This window comes from Equus quagga, chromosome 20 (genome assembly GCF_021613505.1).
Source record: "Equus quagga isolate Etosha38 chromosome 20, UCLA_HA_Equagga_1.0, whole genome shotgun sequence".
In the NCBI taxonomy this organism is placed as follows: Eukaryota; Metazoa; Chordata; class Mammalia; order Perissodactyla; family Equidae; genus Equus; species Equus quagga.
In genome coordinates, this window is record NC_060286.1 from 16,646,522 (window position 1) to 16,672,038 (window position 25,517).

General features: G+C 39.9%; 1 protein-coding gene across 14 annotated transcripts in view; it reads left to right on the top strand.

Moving 5' to 3' along the window:
- The window catches only part of RGS6 (regulator of G protein signaling 6), a 573,259-nt gene that overhangs the window by 46,571 nt on the left and 501,171 nt on the right, over positions 1 to 25,517 (top strand). For 13 of the 14 annotated variants that reach the window (XR_006886380.1, XR_006886381.1, XR_006886382.1 and 10 more), the window contains exon 2: positions 17,001 to 17,104. Coding sequence is in view for 10 of the 14 variants with exons in the window: in XM_046647776.1 (XP_046503732.1) it covers positions 17,021 to 17,104 (84 nt within the window). In the remaining 4 variants the exon portion in view is untranslated. Of the gene's footprint in view, positions 1 to 17,000; positions 17,105 to 24,585; positions 24,647 to 25,517 lie in introns of those variants that run through there. The other variant, XM_046647772.1, reaches the window with a different exon arrangement.

The following is a 25,517-nucleotide window of genomic DNA, read 5'->3' on the forward strand; positions in this document are numbered from 1 at the left end:
GTGTGGATGCATGGACTGGTCTGGGTGCAGGTGCATGGACTGGTCTGGGTGCAGGTACATGGACTGGTCTGGGTGTGGATGCATGGACTGGTCTTGGTGCAGGTGCATGGACTGGTCTGAGTGTGGAGGCATGGACTGGTCTGAGTGCAGGTACGTGGACTGGTCTGGGTGTGGAGGCATGGATTGGTCTGGGTGCAGGTACGTGGACTGGTCTGAGTGTGGATGCATGGATTGGTCTGGGTGCAGGTGCATGGACTGATCTGAGTGTGGATGCATGGACTGGTCTGGGTGCAGGTACGTGGACTGGTCTGGGTGTGGATGCATGGATTGGTCTGGGTGCAGGTGCGTGGGCTGGTCTGAGTGTGGATGCATGGCCTGGTCTGGGTGCAGGTGCATGGAGTAGTGCAAGTGAGGATGCATGTTCAGGTGTGGGTGCAGGTAGATAGACTGGTCCAGGTCCAGGTACATGGACTAGTGCCAAGTGTGGATGCAGGATGTGAATGGTTATAACCCCCATTCTTATTGTTTCCTTGATTTTTGCCTGGCTAGATCTACCTTGGATCCATGATACAATGAGGCTCTCATGCTAGTGTGTAATTATACATCAATGTTTGTCTCTCTCACTGGGCTGTGGTCTTTTTTTTTAAACCATAATTTTATCCTGCCCCCAGCACAAGCCCACACATTTAGTAAATGCCGGAGAAAAAATTGGTTTCCAAAACAAAAAGTTACCCAGCTATGAATCTGTCATATAGGGGTGGTGATCGTACGAAATAACAGTCAACACTTGTAAAGCTTTCTGTAGAGCAAAGCCGTTTAACGAGCATTAGGTGGTATTACTTCTATTTCACAGATGAGGGAACTGAAGCTGAAAAAGAGGTTCAGCCACTTTCCCTGGGTCAGAAAGTTATTGAGTAGAGAAGCCAAGAGTTCAACTCAGTTCTTATCTGACCCTAACGTCCCAAGTCTCTGATATGTCACAAGGAGGGGGATAAACAGAGACCCTATCCTAGAGATCATTTCACTAGTCTTGGAGAGATGTTAGAAATAAATAGAAAATTAACAGTAAAGCATTTTAAGTGATTGTTTAGGCAAAGAATGCATGGAATTTTATGTCAGATTAGGTAGTAAATAGATGACGAAGACAGTAAGTACAGCTCAGTTCAGAGAGAGGACGTTGTATATTCAGACCTGGAAGGGACAGGCTTTGGGAACTAGGTAGAAATTTCATACATGACGAGAGGGAGAACAGCAGGCTTTTCAGGTGAGAGGTGTTGATAATGGTGGGTGGTTAAACCAATTGTTTTTTGCTTTCAGTGTAAGAAACCATTTTTCTTAAAACATGGGGCCCTCTGACCCGTTTTTGATAGAGACATGAGTACCAAATGACACTTTCCTTTTTCTGAAGGCAAAACAGCCACCCATGTGTGATGATGAATGGTGTCTGGCACTGGACCCCAAGGGTCGGGAAGCATTAGGGACCAGTGAGGACTGTGGTAAAGCAAAGGGGATGTGCTGTTCAGGAAGCCCTGGTGCGGCCATCCATTTTTAATCATTAGCAACTGATTCCAATTAGAAAAATATATAGATCTACTCTGACCCATCCAAACCAAAGACTTGTTTGAGCTGGCCATGTTTGTTCTCTTTGTGACCTTTCCAGAAGAAAGACAACTTTTAAAAATGTCCTGTGTATTTCCCCCTTAAGCTGCTATGTAAGTGCTTCTGCCTTCGGATTCCAAACCAAGCAGGAAGATGCCATTATATCATTTTGCTGACCATACATCCTAAAACAAGGACTGATTCAGCAGCTGGTCAAAATAGAAAAGGTGCATTTACAAAGAATAAATTTATTGATTGTATTTTAGATTTTTTTTTTTTTTTTTTAGGGGAAGTCACTTTAACTTTCAGTGTGGCAGATAGTTTAGGGGCTTGGCTGCTGGTTTCTGTCCATAGCCAGGGATATGTGACATTAGACAAAGTAACTTAACTCTATGGATCTGCATTCTCCTAGGTGCAGAATAGGGCTGAGAAATTGTGATTGCTTTGAGGGCGTTACTGAAAGAGAGAGTGTTCCTGGAAATCTCTGGCTTAGTCAACTCTTAGTGGAGAGGTGAGGGGGGAGGGAGAAGGGGTCTCCCCATCCAGGTCACAGTTGGTCTGACGTCTCCACTGTTCTTCCCTGGTCCTTGCCCTCCTTGTCCCTATCAGCTGGAATTCCCACTACCAAAGACCCTTTTCTAGATGATGTTTAATCAGATATGGCTTCTGTTTTCAAGAAGTTTACAATTCTGTGGGGGAAAAAAGATGGAGAACCAGAATGTGGTAAGACAGGCACATGTAAGTGGAATGGGGGAGGGATTGCTTCCCATGGAGGGGTTTCGTTAAAGAGGTTGAGTGGATGAATTGGACATTGGAGCACCAATGGGTTTGGACCTGCAGAGATGGGGCAGGGGGCAAGGGTGTGCTTAAGGCATTGCAGTGTGAGTAAAAGGAGAGAGGTGACAAAGTGTGTAAAGAAATTTTGATACCCCCTTACTGAGAGTCAAGTCCTTACAACTTTTCAGGCTGGAGAAGCCCCTGTTGATGAACTTAAAATTTAAGAGGGAACAGGGATAGGGGAAATCTGGGTTGTAAGCAAAACTGTTTAATAAATATTTATATTTACTGAAAGTAAATGAGAAAACAAAATGGAGTATGAGTGGCATTTTCCTCACCTCATGTTGGTCATACAGGCTGTATAACAATGAATTTCTAGTTAGTTCTATTTTCCCCTGCAGAGAAATGCTTCTAAGTGGTTTTGCTTTCTCACAGTCAGTGCACAATTGCCATGCAAACGGGCATTCCCCCGGGCTGTGTCCGGCTCTCTGTCCCAATGTTCAATGCCTCTTAGACTTTCAGACTGAGAGGTTGACCACTGACTCCCGGATCTTCCTGTGGCTCAAGGATAAAGTGGATAAATCTTGGGATAAACTTAATTGAACTTGCTTGGCATGACTGATGAGGAAGTTCTCAGATATCTCACCCCAATGCATAGGGTATTTAGCTTCATGCCAAAGCATATGCTGTCAATTCCAAGTTTTCATTTCTTTGGCTTCCTTTAGCTTTCCAAAGCTTCTCTGCAGAAACCGCTTCCCCTGACTGCTATCTGCCTTACAACCCCCCCCCCCCGACTTTAAAAAATCATTTTTGAATCCCCAGTTTCTTATGTTTTCTAATTATCCTAACAGGAATGACCCGTTGGCTATCAAAAGTGTATTTGGAAGTAGATTAGTTTAAGTTCAAGTTTACTTATTGGGAATTCTTGGTTGGGGAAAGTTTCCTTGGTGGTTGAGATTGGTCATATGAAGATGAACAGTGACTGACAAGACTAGAAATGCAAATTGGGGTCAGTCTATTGAGGGAGTTGAATGCCACATATATATGATGATGGTGATGAGGATAATGGTGATTCAGGGCTCTTTTGGATGTAAACAGAAACCAAAACAACTGAACTAAAGCAAAATTCAAACCATCCTAGGGAGAAAGGAATTCATCTGACTCATATATCTGGGAATTCAGGCATGGCTGGATCCAGGGACTTAAGTGATATTTTCAGCACTCTTACTTGATACTTTATTGTCTTGATGTCTATCTTCTGTGACACTAGAGAAAAAGAAGATGGTCACTAATATCCCTACCATCACACCCTTTGAATAGAGTCCCTCATAGGGAAAGGGACCACTTTCTTCTAGTGTCCTGATTTCAGTCTCAGGGAAGGACTCTGACTGATCCTAATTAGAGTCACATGTCTACCTTGATGCAATCAGTGTGTCCAGTGATACACCATACTCTGGCCAGGATAGTTCACAAGCCCACCCTTCCCTATCAGAAGAAGCAAATTTGATAGCAAAAAATATCCTAGGCAACAAGAAACAGTAACTGCCTCAATCTTCTAAACTGGCTGAAGGACTTTGGGTTTTATGTGCTGGGCAGAGACAGTTATTAAGAACCAATGCAGGGTATTGCAACCACTCTGAGAATTCTGAGATGCTTTGTAAGAGTTGGAAGATTTTCATTATCCAAAATAAAGCTTGTGGATAAATGTGAAACATTCCTTCAATTGTATGTTTCTAATCTTGTTTCACTTCTCTACCAGCTCTTGTTCAATGATTATTGCTCCTGGTCTATGCCTACTGCATAGTATATAGTGGCGTCCTGCAACCATACCCCTGCAGTTATATCACTTTTTGCATGGCTGTACCTGACATGACTCAAGTGCCACTTTGAAAACCAGAGGTGCTGTATCCTTCTCTCAGAATATTTGCACTATTCTTTTTTAAAACCTATAATTCTGTTGTGTAACATATTTATAGAAAAATACACAAATCATTGCTCAATGAATTTTCAAACAGTAAATACTACATCCACGATCTCACTCCCAGATCAAGAGATAGAATGTTACCATTTCCCCAGAAACCACCTCATGCACCCTCCCAGTAACTACTTACCCCTCTTCCCTGGGTGGTAACCTCTAACCCAATTTATGACACTATAGCATTCTCATTTTTGAAATATATATGGAGTTATATGTATATGTATACACTCTTTTTTTGTGGCTTCTTAGGCACAGTGTTGAGAGATTCATCCATGTGGTGATGTGTACCAGTAGTTTATTCAATTTTATTGCTGTATAGCAATCCACTTCATAATATTTCACAAACTGTTCATCTACTGTTGATGGGCATTTTGGACATTTCCAGTTTAGGGCTACTATAAATAATGCTGCTATAAATTTTTTTTGTCTTTTGGGGTACATATGAATGCATTTCCATTTGGTATACACCTAAGACTGGATTGCTGGGGTATACATATGTTCAAAACTTTAGTACGTTCTTACAAAGAGTTTTCCTAAGTGGTTGTACCAATTTATACTCCTATCATTAGTTTAGGAGTGTTTCAGTTTCTCTACATACCTGTCAACACTTAGGATTGTCAAACTTTTGCATTTTAGCCATTATGGTGGGTGTGTAGTGGTGTTTCACTGTGGTTTTGTTTTGCTCTCATGACTAATGATGTTGTGCCTTTTTAATATTTTTTGTGACTTTATTTAATGTTTCATAGTCCTTGTCCAAGTTTACTGCCTGTTTTCCAGTTGAATTGTCTTTTTCTTATTGATTTTTAGGAGTTTTCTTTTTTTGAAACACATTCTGAATACAAATATTTTTACTAGTCATATGTATTTAAAATATCTTTTCCTATTCTGTGGCGTGCCATTTGACTCTGTTTTGAGGAATAAGAGATCTTACTTTTAATGGAATCCAATTTATCAATCTCTTCCTTTATGGTTATTGTTTTCTGTGGCTGCTTAAGAAATTTTTGCCTACTCCAAGGTCATGAAGCTATTCTCCCATTTTAATTTATAGAAGCCCTATTATTTTGCCTTTTATCTTTAGGTAAAAAATCCATCTGAGGCTGATTTTTGTCTATCGCATAAGAAGGAGATCCATATGTATTTTGTCTCCCATATGTATATCCAGTTAACCCAGAAATACTTACTGAAAAGCCTTCTCTTTTCCACTGCTTTGAAATATCGCCTTTGTTATAAATCAGGTGATCATTTATATGAGTGTCTCTCTCTACTTTCTAGCCCCTTCTGTTGTTCTGTTTGCCTGTTCTTATACTGATACCACATTGTCTTAATTAACACAGCTTAATAGTAAGTCTTGATATCTAGGAGTGTCTGTCCTCCAGCTTTGTTCTTATTTAAACGTAGCTTGGTTATTCTTAGCCATTTGCATTACTATACAAATTTTAAAATCATCTTTTGATGGGATTTTGATTGGAACTACATTAAATCTCTAGCACAAATTGGGAGTAAGTTAATGTCTTAAGAATGCTGACTATTTCAATTCATTAATATGGTATATCCCTTCATTTATTTAGATCTTTCATTTCTGTTAGTGTTTTGTATCTCTCTCTGTTATATGGATATTGCACATCTTTCTTTAGATATAGTCCCAGTATGTGAAGTTATTTGATGCTATTATAAGTGATATCTTTTAGAAACATCATTTTCTGGTTGTTTGTTGTGGGTATATAGACGTACAATTGATGTTTAAGTATTGACCTTGTCTCCAGTGACCTTACTAAATTCACTTGTTAATTCTAATAGTTCTGTGTAGATTGTTATGGATTTTCCATGTACATAATTACATTACCTGCAAAACAGTTTTCACTTTTTCCTTTGCAATCATTGTGCCTTTTATTTCTTTTTCTTGCCTGTTGCATTGGCTAAGACCTCCAATATAATAGTGAATAGAAGTGGTCATAGCAGGTGTCCTTGTCTCATTCCTAATTTCAGTGGGAAAGTTTTCAAAGTGTGACTATTAAATATTATGGTTGCTGTGTTTTGTAAATATCCTTTATCATATTAAGCAAGATCCCTTATATTCAAAATTTAAGAGTATTTTTGTGAATAGATGTTGAATTTGACTGAATGCTTAAAGCAATAGTTGTGTAGAATGTCAGGCTCCTCTCTCAACTTCCCTTTTCTCTTGGGTCTTGGTCCCATGTACCTTCATTGCCTTAGGAGCTCTCCTTTTTTGAAAACTTTATCCAGCTTTTCTAGTTATTCTTGAGGGTTGTTCTGTTAAAAGGTAGACCCTCGTTGTAGGAAGTGGCACATCCTAAATGTACTATTTTTGTCTTCCATCTACATAATGTGAGTAAAACTGTAACAAACAAAGCCGCAGAAACCTGTTCAATTGTTATTTCTTTGACCCGTATTGCTTCTTCCTGGTAAGCATTATGAATAGATGTTTCTTTTGTTAACTGTTGGTATCTTCAGAAAAAGAAAAGCCCGCTATTGCTGCTCCAAGTGTATGCATTATGGAGTCAGACAAGAGATGCTCCTGATATTTAAATGCCTAGTTTCAGGGTAAAAAGATACTGATTTTACCTATTCTTTTAAAAAAAAGAAGAAGAAAGAAAACAACAAAATCTCAAGGAATAAAACTGACATTCTTTAAAAAAAAGCCAATAGGAGTGCTTTTCTTCCTGGGTCCCCTGGGAACGCATCATTGTCATCATCTCTTAGTCATCCCCTTCTTGAGTATAAAAATTGGCAAAGCTTCTCTGTCACTCCTACTTCTTCTCTAGCAGTCATACAACCTTTCATGTGAAATAAGAGAATAATAAATGTTACTTCTGCAGTCTCTGCACTCAGACATATTAGACACCAGAATCTTAGAATCCATTCTTACAAAATGTAAGTGAGAGGAAAGGCATTTGGAATCTGAGGACCCAAGTTCTGATGCTGGCTCTTACTGACCAGCAAGATGACATTAGATTACAAGTTGATCTCCCCAGGCCTTGGTTTCATCTTCTGAAAAATTAAGTGATTTGGCTTGTTCAGGGAGCAGAAAATTTTTTAGGTAAATGAACAAATAGTAAACATTTTGAACTTTGTGGGCCACATGGTCTCTGTCGCAGCTACCCAACTCTGCCATTGTAGCACAAAAGCAGTCATATACACTAAGTAAACAAACGGGTGTTTAAATAAAACTTTGTGGACACAGAAATTTGATTTTTATACAGTTTTCATGTGTCATAAAATATTCTTCTTTTAACTTTTTTTTAGCTAACCGAATATGTGAAGAACATTCTTAGCTCTCAGACCGTACAAAAACAAGCAGCAGGATTGATTTGTCCCATGGGCCCTAGTGTGCCAACCTTTGACCTAGCTGATTGTCAAGGGCTCTTCCAGAACTCTATGTTAGGCATTGATGTGCTAGTCTTTTTTAGAATATTTTTTTTCTATCCCATGAACATTGTTCAAAAGAGTCTTACTCCTTTCTCTTAGATCAATTAAGAATAAGAAAATAAAAGATTTTATTTTCCCTTTATTTCTTATTTTCCTCTATTTATTTATTTATGTCTTCTTTATTTATTTCCTTGGTGCTTGCCTACTATTTTTACAGATCCAAGATTCTGAACTATATAATGTTCCTGTGCCTGAAGAACTTTTAGCATTTCTTGCAGGGCAAGTCTGCTGGTGATAAACTGACTCAGTTTCTGTTTGTCTGAGAAAGTCTTTATTTTTCCTTCACTTTTGAAGGATAATTTCACTGGATATAGCATTGTAGGCTGGGGTGTTTTTCTTGCAGCATTTTATGTAATTCACTCCTGTCTCTTGTTTGTTTGATTTCTGATGAGAAGCCTCTATAATTCTTATCCTTGTTCTCCTATAGTAAGCTTTCTCCCTTTGGTTTCTTTCAAGATTTTCTCCTTATTTTTGATTTTCTGCAGTTTTAATATGAGATGCCTAGGTCTAGTGGGTTTTTCTCTGTTTGTTTTTTTAATCCTCATTGGTGTTTTTGATCTTCCTGGACCTGTGGTTTGGTGTCTGTCGTTAACTTTGGAAAGTTGTCAGCTATTATTCCTTCAAATATTTTCTCTATTTTTTTTCTTTTTCTTCTCCTTCTAGTATTCCAGTTACACTTACGTTACATTTTTGATATTCTACCATAGTTCTTGCGTGTTCTGTTTCATTTTAAAAAAATTCTTTTTCTTTCTCTTTTTCAGTTTGGGAAGTTTCTATTGACCTTCAAGTTCACTGATGCTCTCCTTGGCCAATTTGAGTCTACCAGTGAGCCCATCAAAAATTCATTTGGTAGTGTTTTTGACTTTTAGCATTTCCTTTTTTAAGGGTTTTTTTTTTTTAAAAAAGAGTTTCTGTCTCTGTGTTTTCATTACCATCTACTTTTTCCATTTGAACCCTTAACATATTTAATCATAGTTATTTTAAATTTCCTTTCTGATAATCTCAACATCTGTGTCATATTGGAGTCTGGTTCTGATGACTGCTTGTCTCTTCAGACTGTGGTGTTTTTCTTGCCTCTTAGCGTGCCTTGTAATTTTTTGTTGAAAGCCAAACAGGATGTATCAGGTAATGGGAACTGAGGTAAGTAGGTCTTTAGTGTGAGGTTTTATTTTAATTTGACTGGCAGTTGGGTCGTGCTGAATGTTTGCTGTAGCTATAGGTGCCGGAAGCTTCATTTTTCCCTAGTGTTCTTGTTTTTGTCTCCTCCCTTGACTTTAGATTTCCATAAGTGCCCCTCCGAGAGTCTGCGTTTTGGAGGTCTTTCAGCTATAATCCACTGTAATTATATTGGAGCCCTGTTGGTGTGGTGATAGGGTATGAGTGACAAGCAATGTTCTATAACCTTCCAATTAAGGGCAAAAGTGGAGCAACTTCCCTTTAGTAAATTCAGCAAAACTTCCCTTATTGCAGTGAGGGGAAGACAAAGAACATGGGGGTTTAGGTGAGGGGGTCTCAAGACGAGAGACTTGTCTTCTGCTGGCTTCCATTTCTTCAGTGAATTTTGATGTGAGCCCATCAACTGAGACTGTGTGAAGCTTGAACAAGGAGCTGATCAGAAAGGGAGAAAGCAAACTTAGCAGGAAAACGTTTTAGGTTGGCTGGGCAGTGTTTACTACTCATTTAAAGTTTGTGCTCATGAATTTAAAATGCAACTAGTCAACCTGGTCGTGTGTTTCCTCCCTACCACAGAGTGTTCACCTACTTGGATGTTGGCTTGATATTCAGATATTGTGTGGATATTGTGTGGTGGACATTTGGATTCCATCAGTGTTGAAGTTTTGCCAGGAAATATGACACAGGAAGAGGAGGGGAGGGAGTTGAGAATGTTTGCAAGGAAGTGACTATGAGTGATTATAATGATGGAGCCAGTGAGAGAAGAAAGTGAAGGCAGAGAGAGGAGTAGTAATGGACAGTAAAAAAGTTGTAGGTTGAAATGGGTTGAATGTCTAAGTAAGTGTGAAGAACACTTGCAGTGAATGTAGATTAGTGAGCTGGAAAGAGGGAAGGTGGACGGAGTGGGGGATGTTTGTACTGGGATTCGAGGTGGTACGGTCACCAGTGATGACGAGGAGGTTCAGCATGTGGCCATGTGAAACGGTGGCTGAGGAGGAGGGATGGAGGAAAAGGGTTCAGGTGAGGAAACAAAAGAACAGAGAAACCAGCTTTTTAGATAGGTCTTTGATGCTAATGTTAAGGTCACTGAGATTGACTAAGGGTTGGAGAAAACCTCTGAGAACTGGAAGCTGGAAGCTTCAGGAAATAAAAAGACTTAACAGGAGGGAGGTAGGAGACAGCTGTGAGGATGGGTAGAAGGTGGCATAGCCAGATGGTCTGAGTGTCACAAGAGCAGGAATTAGTGTAGGAAGACAAGAGGGAGATCATTTGAATCAGCAGTGAGAGCCAGGAGGATGCTTACATTACTTCCTGGCCTTGAGATATATGGGGTGAGGACAGCTGGGCTCTAGAAGAAGGGATGTCCCTGGGGGAAGCCAGGTTTCCATTAAGGTCACAGGAGATCAAAGTTCAGAGAGGAGGTGGAAGGACATTATGCCATACTGTTTACAGAAGAAGAGTTCCAAAGCAGGAGGAGTTGGTGGGGTATGGGGGTGTCCAGAGCAGTGTAGACTTCAAGGTCCTGGTAAGAGAGGATGCCTGGGTGGACCTGAACTTGGAGCAGCCATTGCAGTAATAGGACCGTGCGGAACATCACATGGCCAAGCACATCTTATTATGTGAAGAACTTTCTATTTCTCCCTCCTAGCTCAATTGTTTAGGACTTTCATTTAATATATGGAATGCAAAAATATTTTTCTTTATGAGCAGCTTTGGTAGATTAGTTTGTTTAGGCTGTCAGGCAGCTGTGGCAACTTAGAGAAAATTGTATTTATTTATATGCCATTAGGTAGGATTGGTATGGGGAAGTCAACTTATACGCTAGGAAGTAGAAGGAAGGAACCACAAAGTAGTTGAGGACCTAATATGTACCAGTTATAGGTACTGCTAAGTACTTGATGTAAGTGATAAATATTTTATATTTATAAATATATACTTAAATTTTGTATATTTACAAAATTTTGTTTTAAATACTTTATATAGGTGATTTCACTGGAGACCAAGACTGACATGTTGAAAAGTCTGTGGGCATTGGAGTCAATCCTGAGTTTGAATCTTAGTTTCTTGGCTGACAAGTTGTGTTACTTTGGGAAAGTTGCTTAAGTCCTGGAGCCTCACTATTCTCATCTGCAGAGTGGGAATAATAACATCCTCTTGTTACAGCGCTGTGAAGCACCGCCCGGGTGATTCCAGTGAGCAGGCAAGACTGAGAACCACGATACAAGGTGATTAGTATTTGTTCCATTTTATAGATGAAGAATGCAAGGCTCAGAGAGGCTAAATAAGCATAGCAATAAGTTGTTCATGGTCACACAGCACTTAGCGGCATGGCCAGAATCGAGAGCCAGTTCTTTGACCCCAGGGCCCTTACTTTATCCGCTTCCTCGAGTTTCTGCCTAAATACAAGGGAAGTTAAAAGAGCCCACCTCAGCATGGCTGCCCAGACAGTCGGCAGCGTGGGGCGGGATGAAGGGATCAGGTGAGGAGGAAGCCGGCCCCGTGGAATCTAGGTCAGCGGTTCCCAAACCTGGCTGTGCTTCCAAATCACCTGGGGAACGTTTAAATGATAAATCTCCAGGGACCACCCTGGGCCTACTGGATCAGGAGTTTCTGGAGCATGGGAACCAGGAACACGTATCTTTAGAATCTCCCCCAGGTGATTCTGAAGCTGCTCCTCTGGTTCAGGTCCTTGGACCAGCTTTCAGGGACCACTGAATTCTCACTGAAGCCCTGAAATAATCAAGCGATTATGTCCCAGTAAAATACTGAGTGCCTGGCATTGCCACCAAAATTGGCCCCTAAGGGTTGAACTCTATGACCATGCTTTAAGATCTTGGTGCATTACCAGAAACAGACGCTCACTCTGTCATTGAGCATCTGAACTTAAATGTATAGGAAATGTCAAGTTGGCAGACTCTGCTCTTACGGAAAGAGTTATTTGTTTTTTAGAGCTGTTCTTCCTTCTTCCCCCTTGAGGTTCCTGCCCACTCAGTCAGATTAGAGCTATATAAACAAGCTTGTACTACTGAGCTAGCACACATCTTATGAATTTTTTTTTTCTGAAGTGCTTAACATTGCTGATGTCAGAAAAAATCCATTGGGTTTTAATGGGGTGAGGCAAACAATGTGAATTTGGTATAATATGGAGGAGAGGAAACAACATCAACAGAAATTCTTATTTGGGAGCATAAATATTCAGGCTATATTACAGTCAGGGTTTGATTACCTCCCCTACGAGATATTTCCCTGAATAGGGACTTGAGGGCTGAGTGCTAAGAGTGGCAGGCATGATGTTTTCAGGCTTTTAGCTGCATGCGGTGCAGATTTTAGTGGCGTTGTAGTGTAACTGTAGCGGTCCGGCTGTTCCTTGTGCATCAGGATCGCCTGAGGAGCTTGTTAAACTGGCTCCATCGCAGATGCACTGAGTCAGAAGACCTGAGGTGGGGAAAGCGTTTCTCCAATGATTCTGCTGCCTGGTGGCCTGGGGATTTAACTTGGCCGAACACTGGTGAGAACAAACCGCTGGTCAGTTGCTACCTTCATTCTGTGCTAGGGAATTTGCATGACTTATTTTATTCCCTCTTCTAAAGCAGCCCTGCAGAGTAGAGGGTGCTCATCTTCCAGGTGAAGGGCTGGAAGTTTAGGGTGAGGGAGTCAACTGCCAGAGGCCACCCAGCAGCCTTGATGTGGCCAGGGCTGAGATGCGATTCCCGTTCCGACTTGAAAGCCCCTTCCTTTTCCAAGGCGTTGAGGTCCTTCCTACCTGCTCTGCCCAACATTGTTATCTGCTGGACCCTAGGCTTTGCGTGCTGCAGAGAGGCTGGCGTTGCAAAGGAAAACAGCTCTCATTTGTTGTAACTGCAAGCTACAAATGCAATGTAAGTTTGGCGTAAATTGCAAGCCTGACTTTCAGAGATTTACTAATCAGAGTTTGAGTCATAGATGCTCAATTGTTTTGTTATTCACAGGGTCTCTCTTCACTATACTTTCTATCCTCCCACGTATTCTTTCTTACCTAAATTGCTCATCGATTCCAAAAGCGCATTCCTGAGTTCTGGGCCTGCCCATATCAATAATCCCTGGGGAGAATCTCCGTGTGCGATTCCATACATAGGTCTTTATTGATAAAGAACCTTCTTTGTTCGGCAGTTTTAATGGCTACTTATCCTGTTGAGTGTTACAGAATGAGTACACTGCATGTTGGTGGAATCTTACCAGTTCTATCATTCATTAAGAAATATTTGAGTATTTACCATGTGCCAGGCTCTGTTCTAGGTGCCAAGGACAGAGGGCTGAACCCTACTGACAAAGACTCCACCTGTGCAGAACTGTCTTCCTAGTAGAGGAGATGCCCAGTAAACAAAGTATAGGAATTCAGATAGGCGCGAACCCTGGTTGTTTCCTACTCCGCATTATCGCCTCGTCTCCACTTAATCTCCGTGAGATCAGATCATCTTCATGTTTTTCTCCTGGGTGTCTAGCACGGGGCCGAACCACTTCTGGGGCTTCAGATGGCCATGCCTGTGTTGTCACCTAGGCTGCAATGGCCTCTTCTGCCGCCCCCAGACGCCGTTCATCCTTCTGCTCTGATCTCAGTTGCCACCACCTCCTGCTCTGTGCTGTCCTAACTGAGCACCCACACGTGACAACGTCCTGGTTTTGTGGATATGTCTGACACCCGTCCTGGATTCTGAACACTTTAAGGAGAGCATCTGTGTCTGATTATCTTCCTGTGTCCAGGGCCTAGTATGGAGCCTGGTGAATGGACGCTCTGTGTGTTTGCTCCAAGAATAAATGTCGGGTCCCACGGCACCTAGTGGTGGGTGGTGGTATTACAGGAATTGCTTCATGGTTGGGGGCTGCTGAGTCTGGGAGGGGCTGCTCTACCCCAGCAGTTCTGTGATTCACTGGGAAGTTTAGCATGAGCACTGTCGTGAATAGAGATGGGCTCGGATATAGGCAGTGCTGACAGAGGAGAGGCAGCACGGAACATTCTGGCGAGTCTTTGAAGGAAAGTTAGAAATTTAAAATTCTAAGGTTCTAGGTTGGTGCTGAAAGGAAAACTAAAGATTCTGGGTTTTATAGCTGATGTCCAGTTGGGGTCCAGAGAAGCTGCAGCTTGACTTGGTTCCAAGAGCTAGTTAGTTGCAGATCAGGTGGGGGATCCAGGACTCCCAGTTCAGAGGGTTTTCTACTATGCTAGGACTGTGGTTTGTGATAGATAAGGAAACAAAGGCACAGAGAGGTGAAGTAGCTTGCCCCAGATCACACAGCTAGTAAGTGGTGGAGCTGGGGTTTGGATGTACATCTGTCTGTTGACAGAGTCCAGCTTGTAACCACTAAACTATCTTGTTTCTTTTTGGATGTTGTGAAATGCATAATCTTAACACATTTCAGTTTTTCTCTTTTGTTAGTTGTAAGCCGTTATAGGAAAATAATATTAACATGTTTTCTTACTACTGAAGTGCAGTTACGTGTTTTCAGACAAATATTTGCATTCTTCAAATATTAAAATAAACATCCCTGAATTATTTACTGTGTATATATATGTAGTATATATAAATAACGTGAAGAAGGTTTTATTTTTCTCTACCTCTACATTTAAGATACTCCTATTTCATTCCTATTGTACTTCATTTAAAAATAAATATTTTATACTATGTTGTAATGAATGAAAATCTACTCCTTTAATTTCATGAACCCCGGTTGTATAGTCAATGAATTTAATTAGAGCATCCTTACCTATGTGGGTTTCACATCCAGTTCTCTCTAACATCTCTTGACATATGGACTAGGAAGTGGTTATATCATTATTTTAGAAATGATTCTTTCTAGACACAGAAAAGTTAGACGACTTGTCTAGATTTCAAAATGAGTTGATAGACGAACTAAAAAGAGAAGTTTTTCCGCTACCCTCTAGATTCACTAAAATTCCTAACATAGAGACTTGGTGCGTTCACTTCGCAGTCTAAAGGCCAGATCCCAGAACATCAGCCTGTCTTCACACACAGAAATGTTTCTGTTTGGGGTGGAAGGTGCCCAGGGAAAGGCAAAGGGAGGGCTGACACGATTGTTTCTAGGTCATTTCCATCCTTGCTATTATAACACAGTTTTCTAGGTAGAAGATAATATGCTCATTAAAGTGGAAGTATTCGTTTAAAAATAAAGCAGTAGAAGCCCAAAATGGCTCTTTTACATAGATAAATGAGCAAACATAAATGGACTCAACTTTTGCTTTTCATGCTCTGTCATGTTCTGTGTTAAGACAAAGAAGTAGGCAAATAAATAGTTGTTTAAAAATGAAACAATGGGTTGTTCATTTAACTTTAAAAGCCACTGATTAGAATAACAATCAGTGTTTCCATGTGGTACTATATTCATAGAAATACTGATATTACAGTGGGTGGACATAATAGAATGATGCTCTTTATCTCTTTATGTAATCTAACTTTTAAAATGCATCCTAATTCATAAATGATGAAGAAAGCAAACAACATTATGCAAATAGGATACTTTGGGTAATTCAATTCTTAGCATAAATTACAAATTCCTGTCTCTTCCCCATCTTCCGCCCAAATTTGTTTTTGTGGAATGACCTTTGGTACCAACTTATTTTATAATAAAATGTTTCCTGAGTTTTTATTTTACATTGAAATGGCCTTTGATGCCAAGTATGGTATTTATAAAGTTTCTTTGATGAAAAGTCTATGAATTTTGTGCAAATAATCCAGGCAGGCTCCTGGATTAGTGGTAACATTTGTATAGGACTTTTATGGCTTTATACGATTCTTTAGAGTCAGTTTATTTGACCCTTACCTGTGAGTACACGGTGGAATTCACACTTTACTGATGAGAGCAGTGTAGAGGAAGGTGCCTAGCACAGTTCTGGACACATAGCAGGCATTCAACACGTTCTCGTAAAAGGAAGTTAACAGAGGAAACCCAACAGTTTATGGAATGTGCTCAAGGTCACATAGCAAATATAGTGTCATACCAAGAATTGAGCTTGTCTCTTTACTAAAAAATTTCCATATGCTCTCATTGTCTCACTGTTATCTTTCCAGGCTTTTAAAAAGGTCAGATTAAAAATATTTATTTTTTCTTAATTGAGGTAAAATTCACATTGGTAACCATTGGCTGACCAATGGTTGATGCTAGACAGTTATTTTAAAGCATACATCGCAGTGGCATTTCGTACACTCACAATGTTTTGCAGCCATCACGTCTATCTAGTTCAGAAATGTTCTCATCATCCCCAAAGGAGAGCCCAAAGCCATTCAACAGTCACCCATTCCCTCCTGCCCCCAGCTGCTGTGCCCACCAGTCTGCTTTCTGACTCGATAGATTTACCTATTCTAGATATTTCATGTAAATGGGACCATACAATATGTGACTGTCTTAGTCCATTCAGGCCGCTGTAACAGAATATCTTACACTGGATAGCTTTGTTGGGATAGACCATATTTTGTTTATTCATTCACCAATTGTTGGACATTGGGTTGTTTCCATCTTTTGCTATTGTGAATAGTGTTGCTAAGAACATTCATGCTCAGGTATTTGTTTGAATACCTGTTGTTTAAGATTTCTTTTTTTGTTATAATCATGCTAGTGAATATGAAGTGGTATCTCTTGTGGTTTTGATTTGCATTTCTTTGATAAAATATTCATATTTTAATGCATAGAATTAATTAGCAAATGAGCTTTGGTAAGACAAAATCAACATCAAAATGATTGGCTTTATCCGTCTTCAGGAAATTATTTAAAACTGGCATATGATCACCCCTACGGTGCATGATTTTGGGTTGAAAATAAAGAACATGTTGCTTTGGGGTTAGAAGAATGTGTGTGGATAAGACCACAATCATCCCCTAACTTTTTTTTTTATCATTGCTTAAATTAATGAGAAAAAATAAGAAATTACATTGTTTTGTTTTCGTGCCACCTGCTAAAAGATACTTAGTTCTTTGTATTGTAAGGCTTTCTTTATATAACTCATGTCTTAATGGTCATTCATTTATTTTTTCAGTGTGCGTAAAGACATCCAGGATGGCTCAGGGATCCGGGGACCAAAGAGCAGTGGGGATTGCTGACCCAGAGGAGAGTTCTCCAAATATGATAGTCTACCGCAAAGTAAGGCGTCTGGGTAAATGCTGTTGGTGCTGCCTGTGTGTTTGTGTTCTGTGTAAAGTTGACCAATGGCTGATACTAGACAAATGTTTTCTGCCTGAACTGTCTTGACTGATAAGTGAATATCATTTCTTCCTATATCCTCTGATTCTCTAATTCTAAAATTCAAGGAAGTTAGTTTTGTCATACTTGGTGTCGAACACTTGAAAAGTATTATGCAATTTAGTTTTCTTTAAACCTAAAGATTTTCTAAGCAATGCAGATGGAGTTGTATTCTCCTTTGGTGTAAAGGCGTTAGTGTAAGATTTGTTAATTCAATGTTCTTCGAGCTCATAGTATGTACAAGATCTGGTCTAGATGCTTGGGAGGTGCAGAGGTATGTATATATTAGATGTTTACAGTTGATAGGAGACATAAGATGTACTCAGATAACTGTGATAGAGTCTAAGTGTTAATTTCCAAACAGGAAGTGCGGTAGAGTGTTTCGTAATCTCAGAGGAGGGGCGGTTACTTCCAGCTTCAGACATCAGGGATGGGCTGTGGAGGAGTGGTCCTTGAACTCAGTTTTGAAGTGAACAGCAACCAGAACCAGATAGCTTGGGCAGAGGGTGAATTACTAAAGTAAACGGAAGTAAGATTTTGGGAAGAGAGGCTAGATGGAGCCAGATTTCAGAATGTTGAATCACAGGCCATTTAATCACGAGAAACTTTCGTTCCAGGAGCTGTAAAATCAACATCTCTTTGGAATTCTGAGTCTCGCCCCAGTGTGCCAAATGCATTGTTATGAGGGTAGATTGGAGGTTCTGGGGGGATGTTTCTGTAACTGTAAGAAAGGTAAGTGGGACACTAATTCAGCAGGAGGAATGCCCCTCAGAACTGAGCAGCACTGAGCAGAGGGATCAAAGAATCTGAATTAGAAATGACTTGGAAACTGAATGAATATGGAATTAGGGGCTGAATAGAGTCAGAGATGACTGTGTTTTTGACCTTGGGTTATAGAAAGACTTTGGTGATATTAATTTGAATGGGGACATTTGGAAGGAGAATACGTTTTAAAGGAAGGAAATATGGCACATAAGTTTTATTTGTGCACATTTTGCATTTGAGGAAATAGCTGCTGCTTCTTATCCATCTTTTTAATGTTTGCATGTTCATGAAAATGTAAGCTAACTCTATTACGTATTAATAAGGAAAATGAGATAGTCTTCATTCATTTCGCTAAATATTTGAGTTGTCTGTTGGGTTCTGTGTATTCTGCAAGACTCTGTTTGATCTGCTAATTACATGGGTAATGTTGAACTAGATATTACCGGATGATCAATATGGTGAATTTTTCTCTTTCCCTTGTAAAAATAGAACTCAAACTATTCTGGCTTTGAGTATCAAATTCCTTAATCCTTAGGTGCAAGAGAATGCTTAGACAACCCATCTCTAAGAGAGATGCTGAAGTTGAAGTAAAGAAAAACTAGATTCATGGGGCTAACCAATTAGTGAGGCACACAGAATAATAGAAACCGTTTATACATCATTACTGTCTCAACCCACCCCACATTGGGAGACCTTGTGCCAAGCTTGTAGGAACATGGAATTTAGAGTCAGACTTGGGTTAAAGTTGCAACTCTGCCACTTCCTAGCCGTGTGACCTTGAGTTAGTTATTTAACTTCTGTCAAGCTCAGTTTCTTCATTATAAATAAGAAGAAAAAAGGTGGGCGGAAGAATAGTACCTCGTGGGGTTATTTTGAAGATTCATTTAGGTAAAGTAAGTTGGGCGTCTTACATCCTGTTTGGCATGGAGGTGGTCCGTAACAAATGCTTCTTTTTCTTTTATCTTTAGGTCCTGTAGAGATAGTGACGCTTGAGAGAAAATAAATTATAAAATGTATATACGTTGGTGCTGTTAATAAGTTGACTGAAGTACATTCATATAGTGAGTTGCTTTTTTAAGACATCAGAAAAATATGCAAATATTTTTATATTATTCAGGAGATTGCAAATTGATGGATTATTAAAGGTTAATAGGAAATGAAAGCTCGTGCAATCCAAACACCTTTCCACTAGGATGTTTGGTGTTATGTTGAAAGTTTCTTTCTACAGGTTTGTGGGAACTCGATTTTTCTTTTTAGGCGGTAGCAGGGGACTTATGGCCCAGTATGGATCATTTAAACCTAGTTAATTTGACTACCTTAAGCCATGGTTGTGTTTGAAACATGGGATATTCACATATTCACCTAGTTCTCTACTCTCAGTGCTGGACTGGCTGTTGGCTATGACCAAGACTTACCTACTGTAGGACACTATCCTTAAGATGGACCTTGAAACCAGGGTCAATTCAAAACATTTTCTATGGAAATCCTCTCCTGTAATGATTTATTCAAGTTTGTAGCTATAAAACCAAACCTTTTCTTAGAGGTCTACAACAAAAATTTACATTTAAAAAAATTGTGCAAAGAATGCTTTCGTTTTTGTTTCTCCTTTGTTGTTTCTCTTGTCAGATGTTTTCAGGGTGAAATTTTTGCTTGGACTGTGTTGTGCTGATTCAGATGCTGACATTTAAAAAGCCAAATCTAGAGAAATGGAGCTTTTTGATAAACTTCCGAGTAATAAGTGGGATGATTATGTCCATAATGTTGTTGTGACTTTTAAATGCCATTTAGGATGGTAACCTTCTGACATATGAGTAATGAAGGGTGGGTTTCTTAAGTCCACACTTTTCAGCATACTCTTCATTTTCTTTTCACGTTTCTACGTCATTAACTGTGAGAAGTTGTACTTTCCGAAGGCATGATTTATTTATTGACTTGAACAGAATTTCTAATTTAGTTTTTCATCCTTCATGTTCACATTTTGGATTGGAGGTGTATATGAAAAATGTATTGGTCACATGAAAAGGCTATTTAAAAGGAAACTTTAATTATTCATTAAGTCACCCAGACCTGTTAACCTTTTTTATATTCCTGGATCCAAAAGATTCTGCGTCATTGCATTGCCCAGTGTAGTGATGCTATTTGAACCTGGCTGTACATCAGATCACTGAAGGGTGCTTTATAAAAATGCTGATCTCAAGGAATCCCCCCGCCCCACCAAAGGTATTTTTATTTAATAGGTCTGAGCTGAGTCCTAGGAATCTGAGTTTTAAAATGTTCTCAGGAGAACCTGTTGCCTTGCTAAGTCTGAAACATACTTACTTAGTATTTTTTACAATATCCAGGTAGAGCATGCATCACAAGGAAATGGGGAAGTGGGTGTTTTGAAGTGGATTTTTGATTTCATAATTGTTTGTATATCGCTCAAGATACAGAAGAACCAGCTCATGTCATAGAGTTAGAATTAGGGGATTTTAGCCCTTTCATTTTAGAGATTTTCTAGTCAATGCCCTCATTTTGTAGATGAGAAAACAAAAGTATGGAGAGAACGAGTAACTTGCTTGAAGTTACTCAGCAGTTTCCCAGTGAAGCCATGATTGGGTCCAGGTAGCCTGACTGCCCCCATTGGTGTCCTTTCTACCATCTTATCAACCACAAACAACCATTACCGCATTGTTGGGCCTCAACAGACGTCGGTTAAATTAAATAAATGAAAACACTCTGCAGCAGATCTTTGGTTTTTATGCTTATTCTGGGAGATTTGACTTGGGTTGACTTTGAATATTTGTAATGTTTTAGCCTCATTCTACTTGCTGGTGCTCTTGTTTCTTAGGTAAAGATTTTCTGAAATGTTTACATTCTTTTATAACTAGGAATTCTTTTGAGCAAGAGTAGGTTGCTTTCTGATTTTGTTTGGTTCTCTGAGTGGTGTTAATAATGTCTATGGATAAATTTCCAGCTGGGCTAGTAATTTGATTTGGTAGAACTAAGGGCGATTAGATGGTAGGTGGACAGAGAAAATTGTAGCTTAAGTTGGCCCAGCGTTGGGTCAGGAGGCAGTGCAGTGTGATAGAAGATACCAACTGGGGCAGAGGGCTCTGGATATCTGGCCCCAGCTCTCACACTTACTGCTTTGGTCCTCTGGATGGGGAACTTCATCTTCCTGGCTGTTTCTTATTTTTGTCTTCCACCTTTCCTCTTTCTTTTCCTCCTTCCTTCCCAACTATGAAATACTTATACAAAAAGAATGTATTTGGTGTCCATGTCAAGTAGAAAGAAATATGATAAAATGAACCTGTGTACCCCCTATCAACGTAATAAATAAAATATTACTTTGGCTTCGTTTCCTCTTCTGTAAAGTGAGAGGATTGGGCTAAATAATGTACATGTACCTTTCTGCAGTGGTTTCAGAGTTTCATTCTTTAACTTTTTGATCTTTCAGAAGTCAGTACACTTTCCTGTTGTCAAAACGATGTTGTGAGACTACAGGGATATTTAAGGGTCTTTTGAACTTTTCTGGAAATATTTCAGACAGTCCTAGGTAACGTAATTGGTTGAGATTCAACGTAACGTAGTTAGGCCTCAGAAGAAAAAATTTTCGGTATACTTATTTAACGTTCAACGTTAAAGTCTTTCTATGGTGGTGACCTGTTTCTTTGGCTCGCTAATAACGTTTAAGCCGTTTGTATAGTTACTGTTTTGCAGTACTGATTGTGAGTTAGACAGATAGCAGGGACAGTGTTTAAACAGCAGCACTGGATATTGTCAGTAATGTATAGTGTCAGGGATGAATTAAGAGGTTTAGGGGAAGAAGAAAAAGCCAGTGTTCTTGTATCTCAAAGGGCTGGTTAAATAGCCTCGTCACATGGCTTCCTTCACTTGTTAGTTTCCAGTTATTCACTCCTTTTCTGCTGGAATTTGGGTCTCACCTTTGTGTTGCTCTGATACCCCAAGGTTACTTTCCCTAGTGATCTAGGACCCTTGAAGTCCTGGGCAGAAGTCAGTTTAGGTGTACTTCCAGAAAGTAAAGTACTATTTTAGTTACACAGGCAGTGGGATGCAACAAGAAGGGCAGAAATCTAGCTTGAAAGAAACAAGGCTGGGAATAGGATGTTGTTTTGGAATTCATAGATGGAAATTGTAAGAGGCCAGCACAATTGAGAGTCAGGGAACCTACAGATCCTGGTGACCACGGCATGATGAGGTTAAAAATTATTTAATTAGCAAATATGTATTGATTGTCATTTGTGTGCCAGACACTGTTAGCTGCTAGGAATGCAAGACGAGGGCTGTGTCCTGAAAAAACTTGTAGGTCAGTGGGCAGAGATGGGTAACCACACAGTTGCAAGTAGCAATTTTAGAGGCAAGCTGTGGGATCTGGGAGGAGGTAGAAGGGTCATGAGGTTCATATCACGAGAAAGGATGATGGTGTCATAGAAGCCATCCAGAGGATTTGGCACCAGCCTTCATTCTTGAAAGAGGAATAGCAATTAGCTTGGGGAGGTCAAAGTGTAGGAAAAAGTGGAGAAAGAGTAGGAGGCAGAAGGACTACCTCATGCGAAGGGACAGAATTGTGATGTTGTAAACCGAGTTCTGGAAACTTCAAGTGGCTGTTTTCATGAAGCTAGGTTTCTGTGATGAAGAGCTGAGAAATAAAGCTGTAGGGTAGATGAAAGCCAGATCTTGAAAGACCTTATACGTTATACCAAAGATTTTGGATGTTGTACAGGTATCCTCCCTTTGCATCTCCACACACACGCTCCACCCTCTATATGCTACCCTCTGCCCCAGAAGGTTGACTACATGTATAGGGCTCCTGTGACATCTGGCTTTCGGTGGAATTTGGTCAATAGAAGCCTGGGGAGAGATGGACAGGAGGAAGAGGAGCAAAGTCGGGGGATTTCTTCCCCTGGCTCACTCTCCGTAAGGTCTTGCACCGGCTGTGTCCTTGGACTGATGGTCATCGCTCCTCTCAAGGCAGAATGTTCTCCCCTCGGGGTCCTGATACCCTTTTCCTTTACTCATTCTTGGAGTGGTTCCATTTGTATTAGTAATCTATTGCTGTGTAATGAATTACCCCGAAACTCGATGGCCTAAACACAGCTTATTATGTCACAGTTTCTGTGGGTCCATAATCCAAGTGCAGATTAGGTGGGTCATCTGGCTCAGGTCTCTCATAAGACCACAATGAAGATGTTGGCTGGGATTGCAGTTTCATCTGAAGGCTCAGCTGGGGAAAGGTCCACTTCCAAGCTGACTTATGTGATTGTTGGCTGGATTCACTTGAGCTCACACGAGGCCTATTAGCATGAAGACCTCAGTTCCTCACTGGCTGTTGGCCAGAGGCCAGTCTCAGTTACTTGCCACATGTGTCTCTTCTTAGGGCAGCTCACAACATGGCAGCCTGTTTCATCAGGGTGAGTGAGGGAGAGGAGGCAGAGAGGGGGCTTGGCAGTGGGAGTCTCACTATTTTATAACCTAATCTTGGACATGACATGTCATCCCTTTTGTGAGGAGCAAGACACTAAGTCCGCCACTAGGTGAGGGGTTTATACAAGGGCATGAGAACCAGCAGGTAGAGGTAGTTTAGGCCACTTTAGAAGCCATCTATCACACACTTCCACTTCTTCAAGTCAGGTTCCCGAGTGTTCCCTTATAGTTCCCCTCTTCATGCCACTTCTTTACACTTGGTCCTTGTTCAAACAAATATTCCTTGAATTGTGCTATATTATATGTGCCGTTTGTTTACTGATAAGCCTCTGACTTCTGTAGGTATTATCCCCAAAGCAAAGGGAATCCCTTGAAATCCTGTTTTTCTTTATTTTTTTTTCTGTTTTTGTCATTTTCTTGCATATTTTTATGTTTTTCTTATATTTATCTTTTGCTCTTTTGGATTTTTTTCCTCTGTTTTTTTATCATTCTTTTAATTGAAGCAACATTGGTTTATAACATTATATAAATTTCAGGTGTGTATCATTATATTTCAACTTCTATATAGACTACATCTCCAAGAAAGAATGTGAAGCAGGGAAGCCACATGTTCAATGTGGAGAATGGGCTTGTGGAGGGAAAGTATAAGAGGAATAACAGGATTAGTAGGCCCAAGAATAGTTTGGTGATTTTACAGGAATTGCGGTGAGGATAAATGGCGTCCAAATCAATGGCAGTGATAGCATAGATGAAGGGGTGCATTTGAGAGATGGTTAGGAGGTGATGTAGGGAGAATTTGAGGGGAGCACGGAGGGTGAGGGGGCTCTTTTCACTAGGTTATACCTGGCAGTTGTCAGAAGGTCTTTTAGGTTCAACAAAATTTTGAGCCAAATAACTGTAGAACTGGATCTCCTTTTCCTCTCCTCCATGTATGTGGGTAAATCAAATGTCATGGAAAGTGTATGGAGCTGGAGCAGGATACCTGGGTATTTATTGTGGCAGCATCACCAGTTCACTTTGGCCGTGCTCGAGTTCTTTCCACGTTTTGTTAAGTCCGGTTCTGTTGTTTGTGACGTGAGGGGTTAGCTAGGCCGGGTGACTGCAAAAGCACTTTTAGTTCTAACATTGTAGGGCTTTAATAATCTAACATACAGAAACTCACATTTTATTATCTGTTTATTCTTTCACAGCCTCCTTCAATTTCTTTTGAATTTTTCACAAAAGTTAGCCCAAGCAAAACTCTAAAAACAGGTAAGTCAGAATGTTGAAAACAAATGCTTTTTGCTCTTGAACATTTAGGGTTTGCTTTCGTTCTTTTCTTCTTCTTTTTTTAAACAGTAAATAAAATTCCCAAGGACTAACTTCAAGGAGTGTTCTGAGTAACTAATTTAATTGTTCAATCTGCATTTTAAGATTCCTTTCATTAGATATTTTGAAGGTTTTTTATTGCCTTAGGAAAAGACTGTTCTGTTTTCCTTTCCCCTGGGATTAGACTTGCCAGAGGAAAAGCTCCCCATCCCATTATCTCAGTTGGCAGGAGACAAGAGTGTGGGCGAGTCCCAGACCAGGGGTATCAGTGGCCACAGATGAAAGGGATGGTATTTTTGGTGTGTGGAATAGCTCAGTGTGGTTTAATATGATGTGTTTCCAAGAGTATAACTTTCTCATTTGAAAAGCCTGGGCATGTTTAAGGCTTCATTTCATTTTTCCAAATTTTTCCCTCCACTTCATTTCAAAGAGTCAAAGACTTTACATTTTGGCAGGCAATTTATTGCTCTAGCTGTTGACACTCCTCTGCAGTGTCCTGATGCTTGGAGAATTTGACTGGCCAGAGAATATTCCCCGTTTGCAGGATTTTGAACAAGAAAAACTAAAAGCTAGTAGATATCTGTAAATAGAAAATAAGCAAGATATTTATTTTTATTTATAAATTTATAAATGTTTAATAAAAAAATCATGGGGGGATAGGATTTTTTAAAAATCTTTTTGTTTGCCAATATGAATCAAAACTGCGAATGAACACATCTTTTGATCAGGATTCCCACTTCTAAAAATTTATTGCAATAAGGGAATGGAAAAAATATACAAAGATATAAACATATACTCACTCCAGAAGAATATT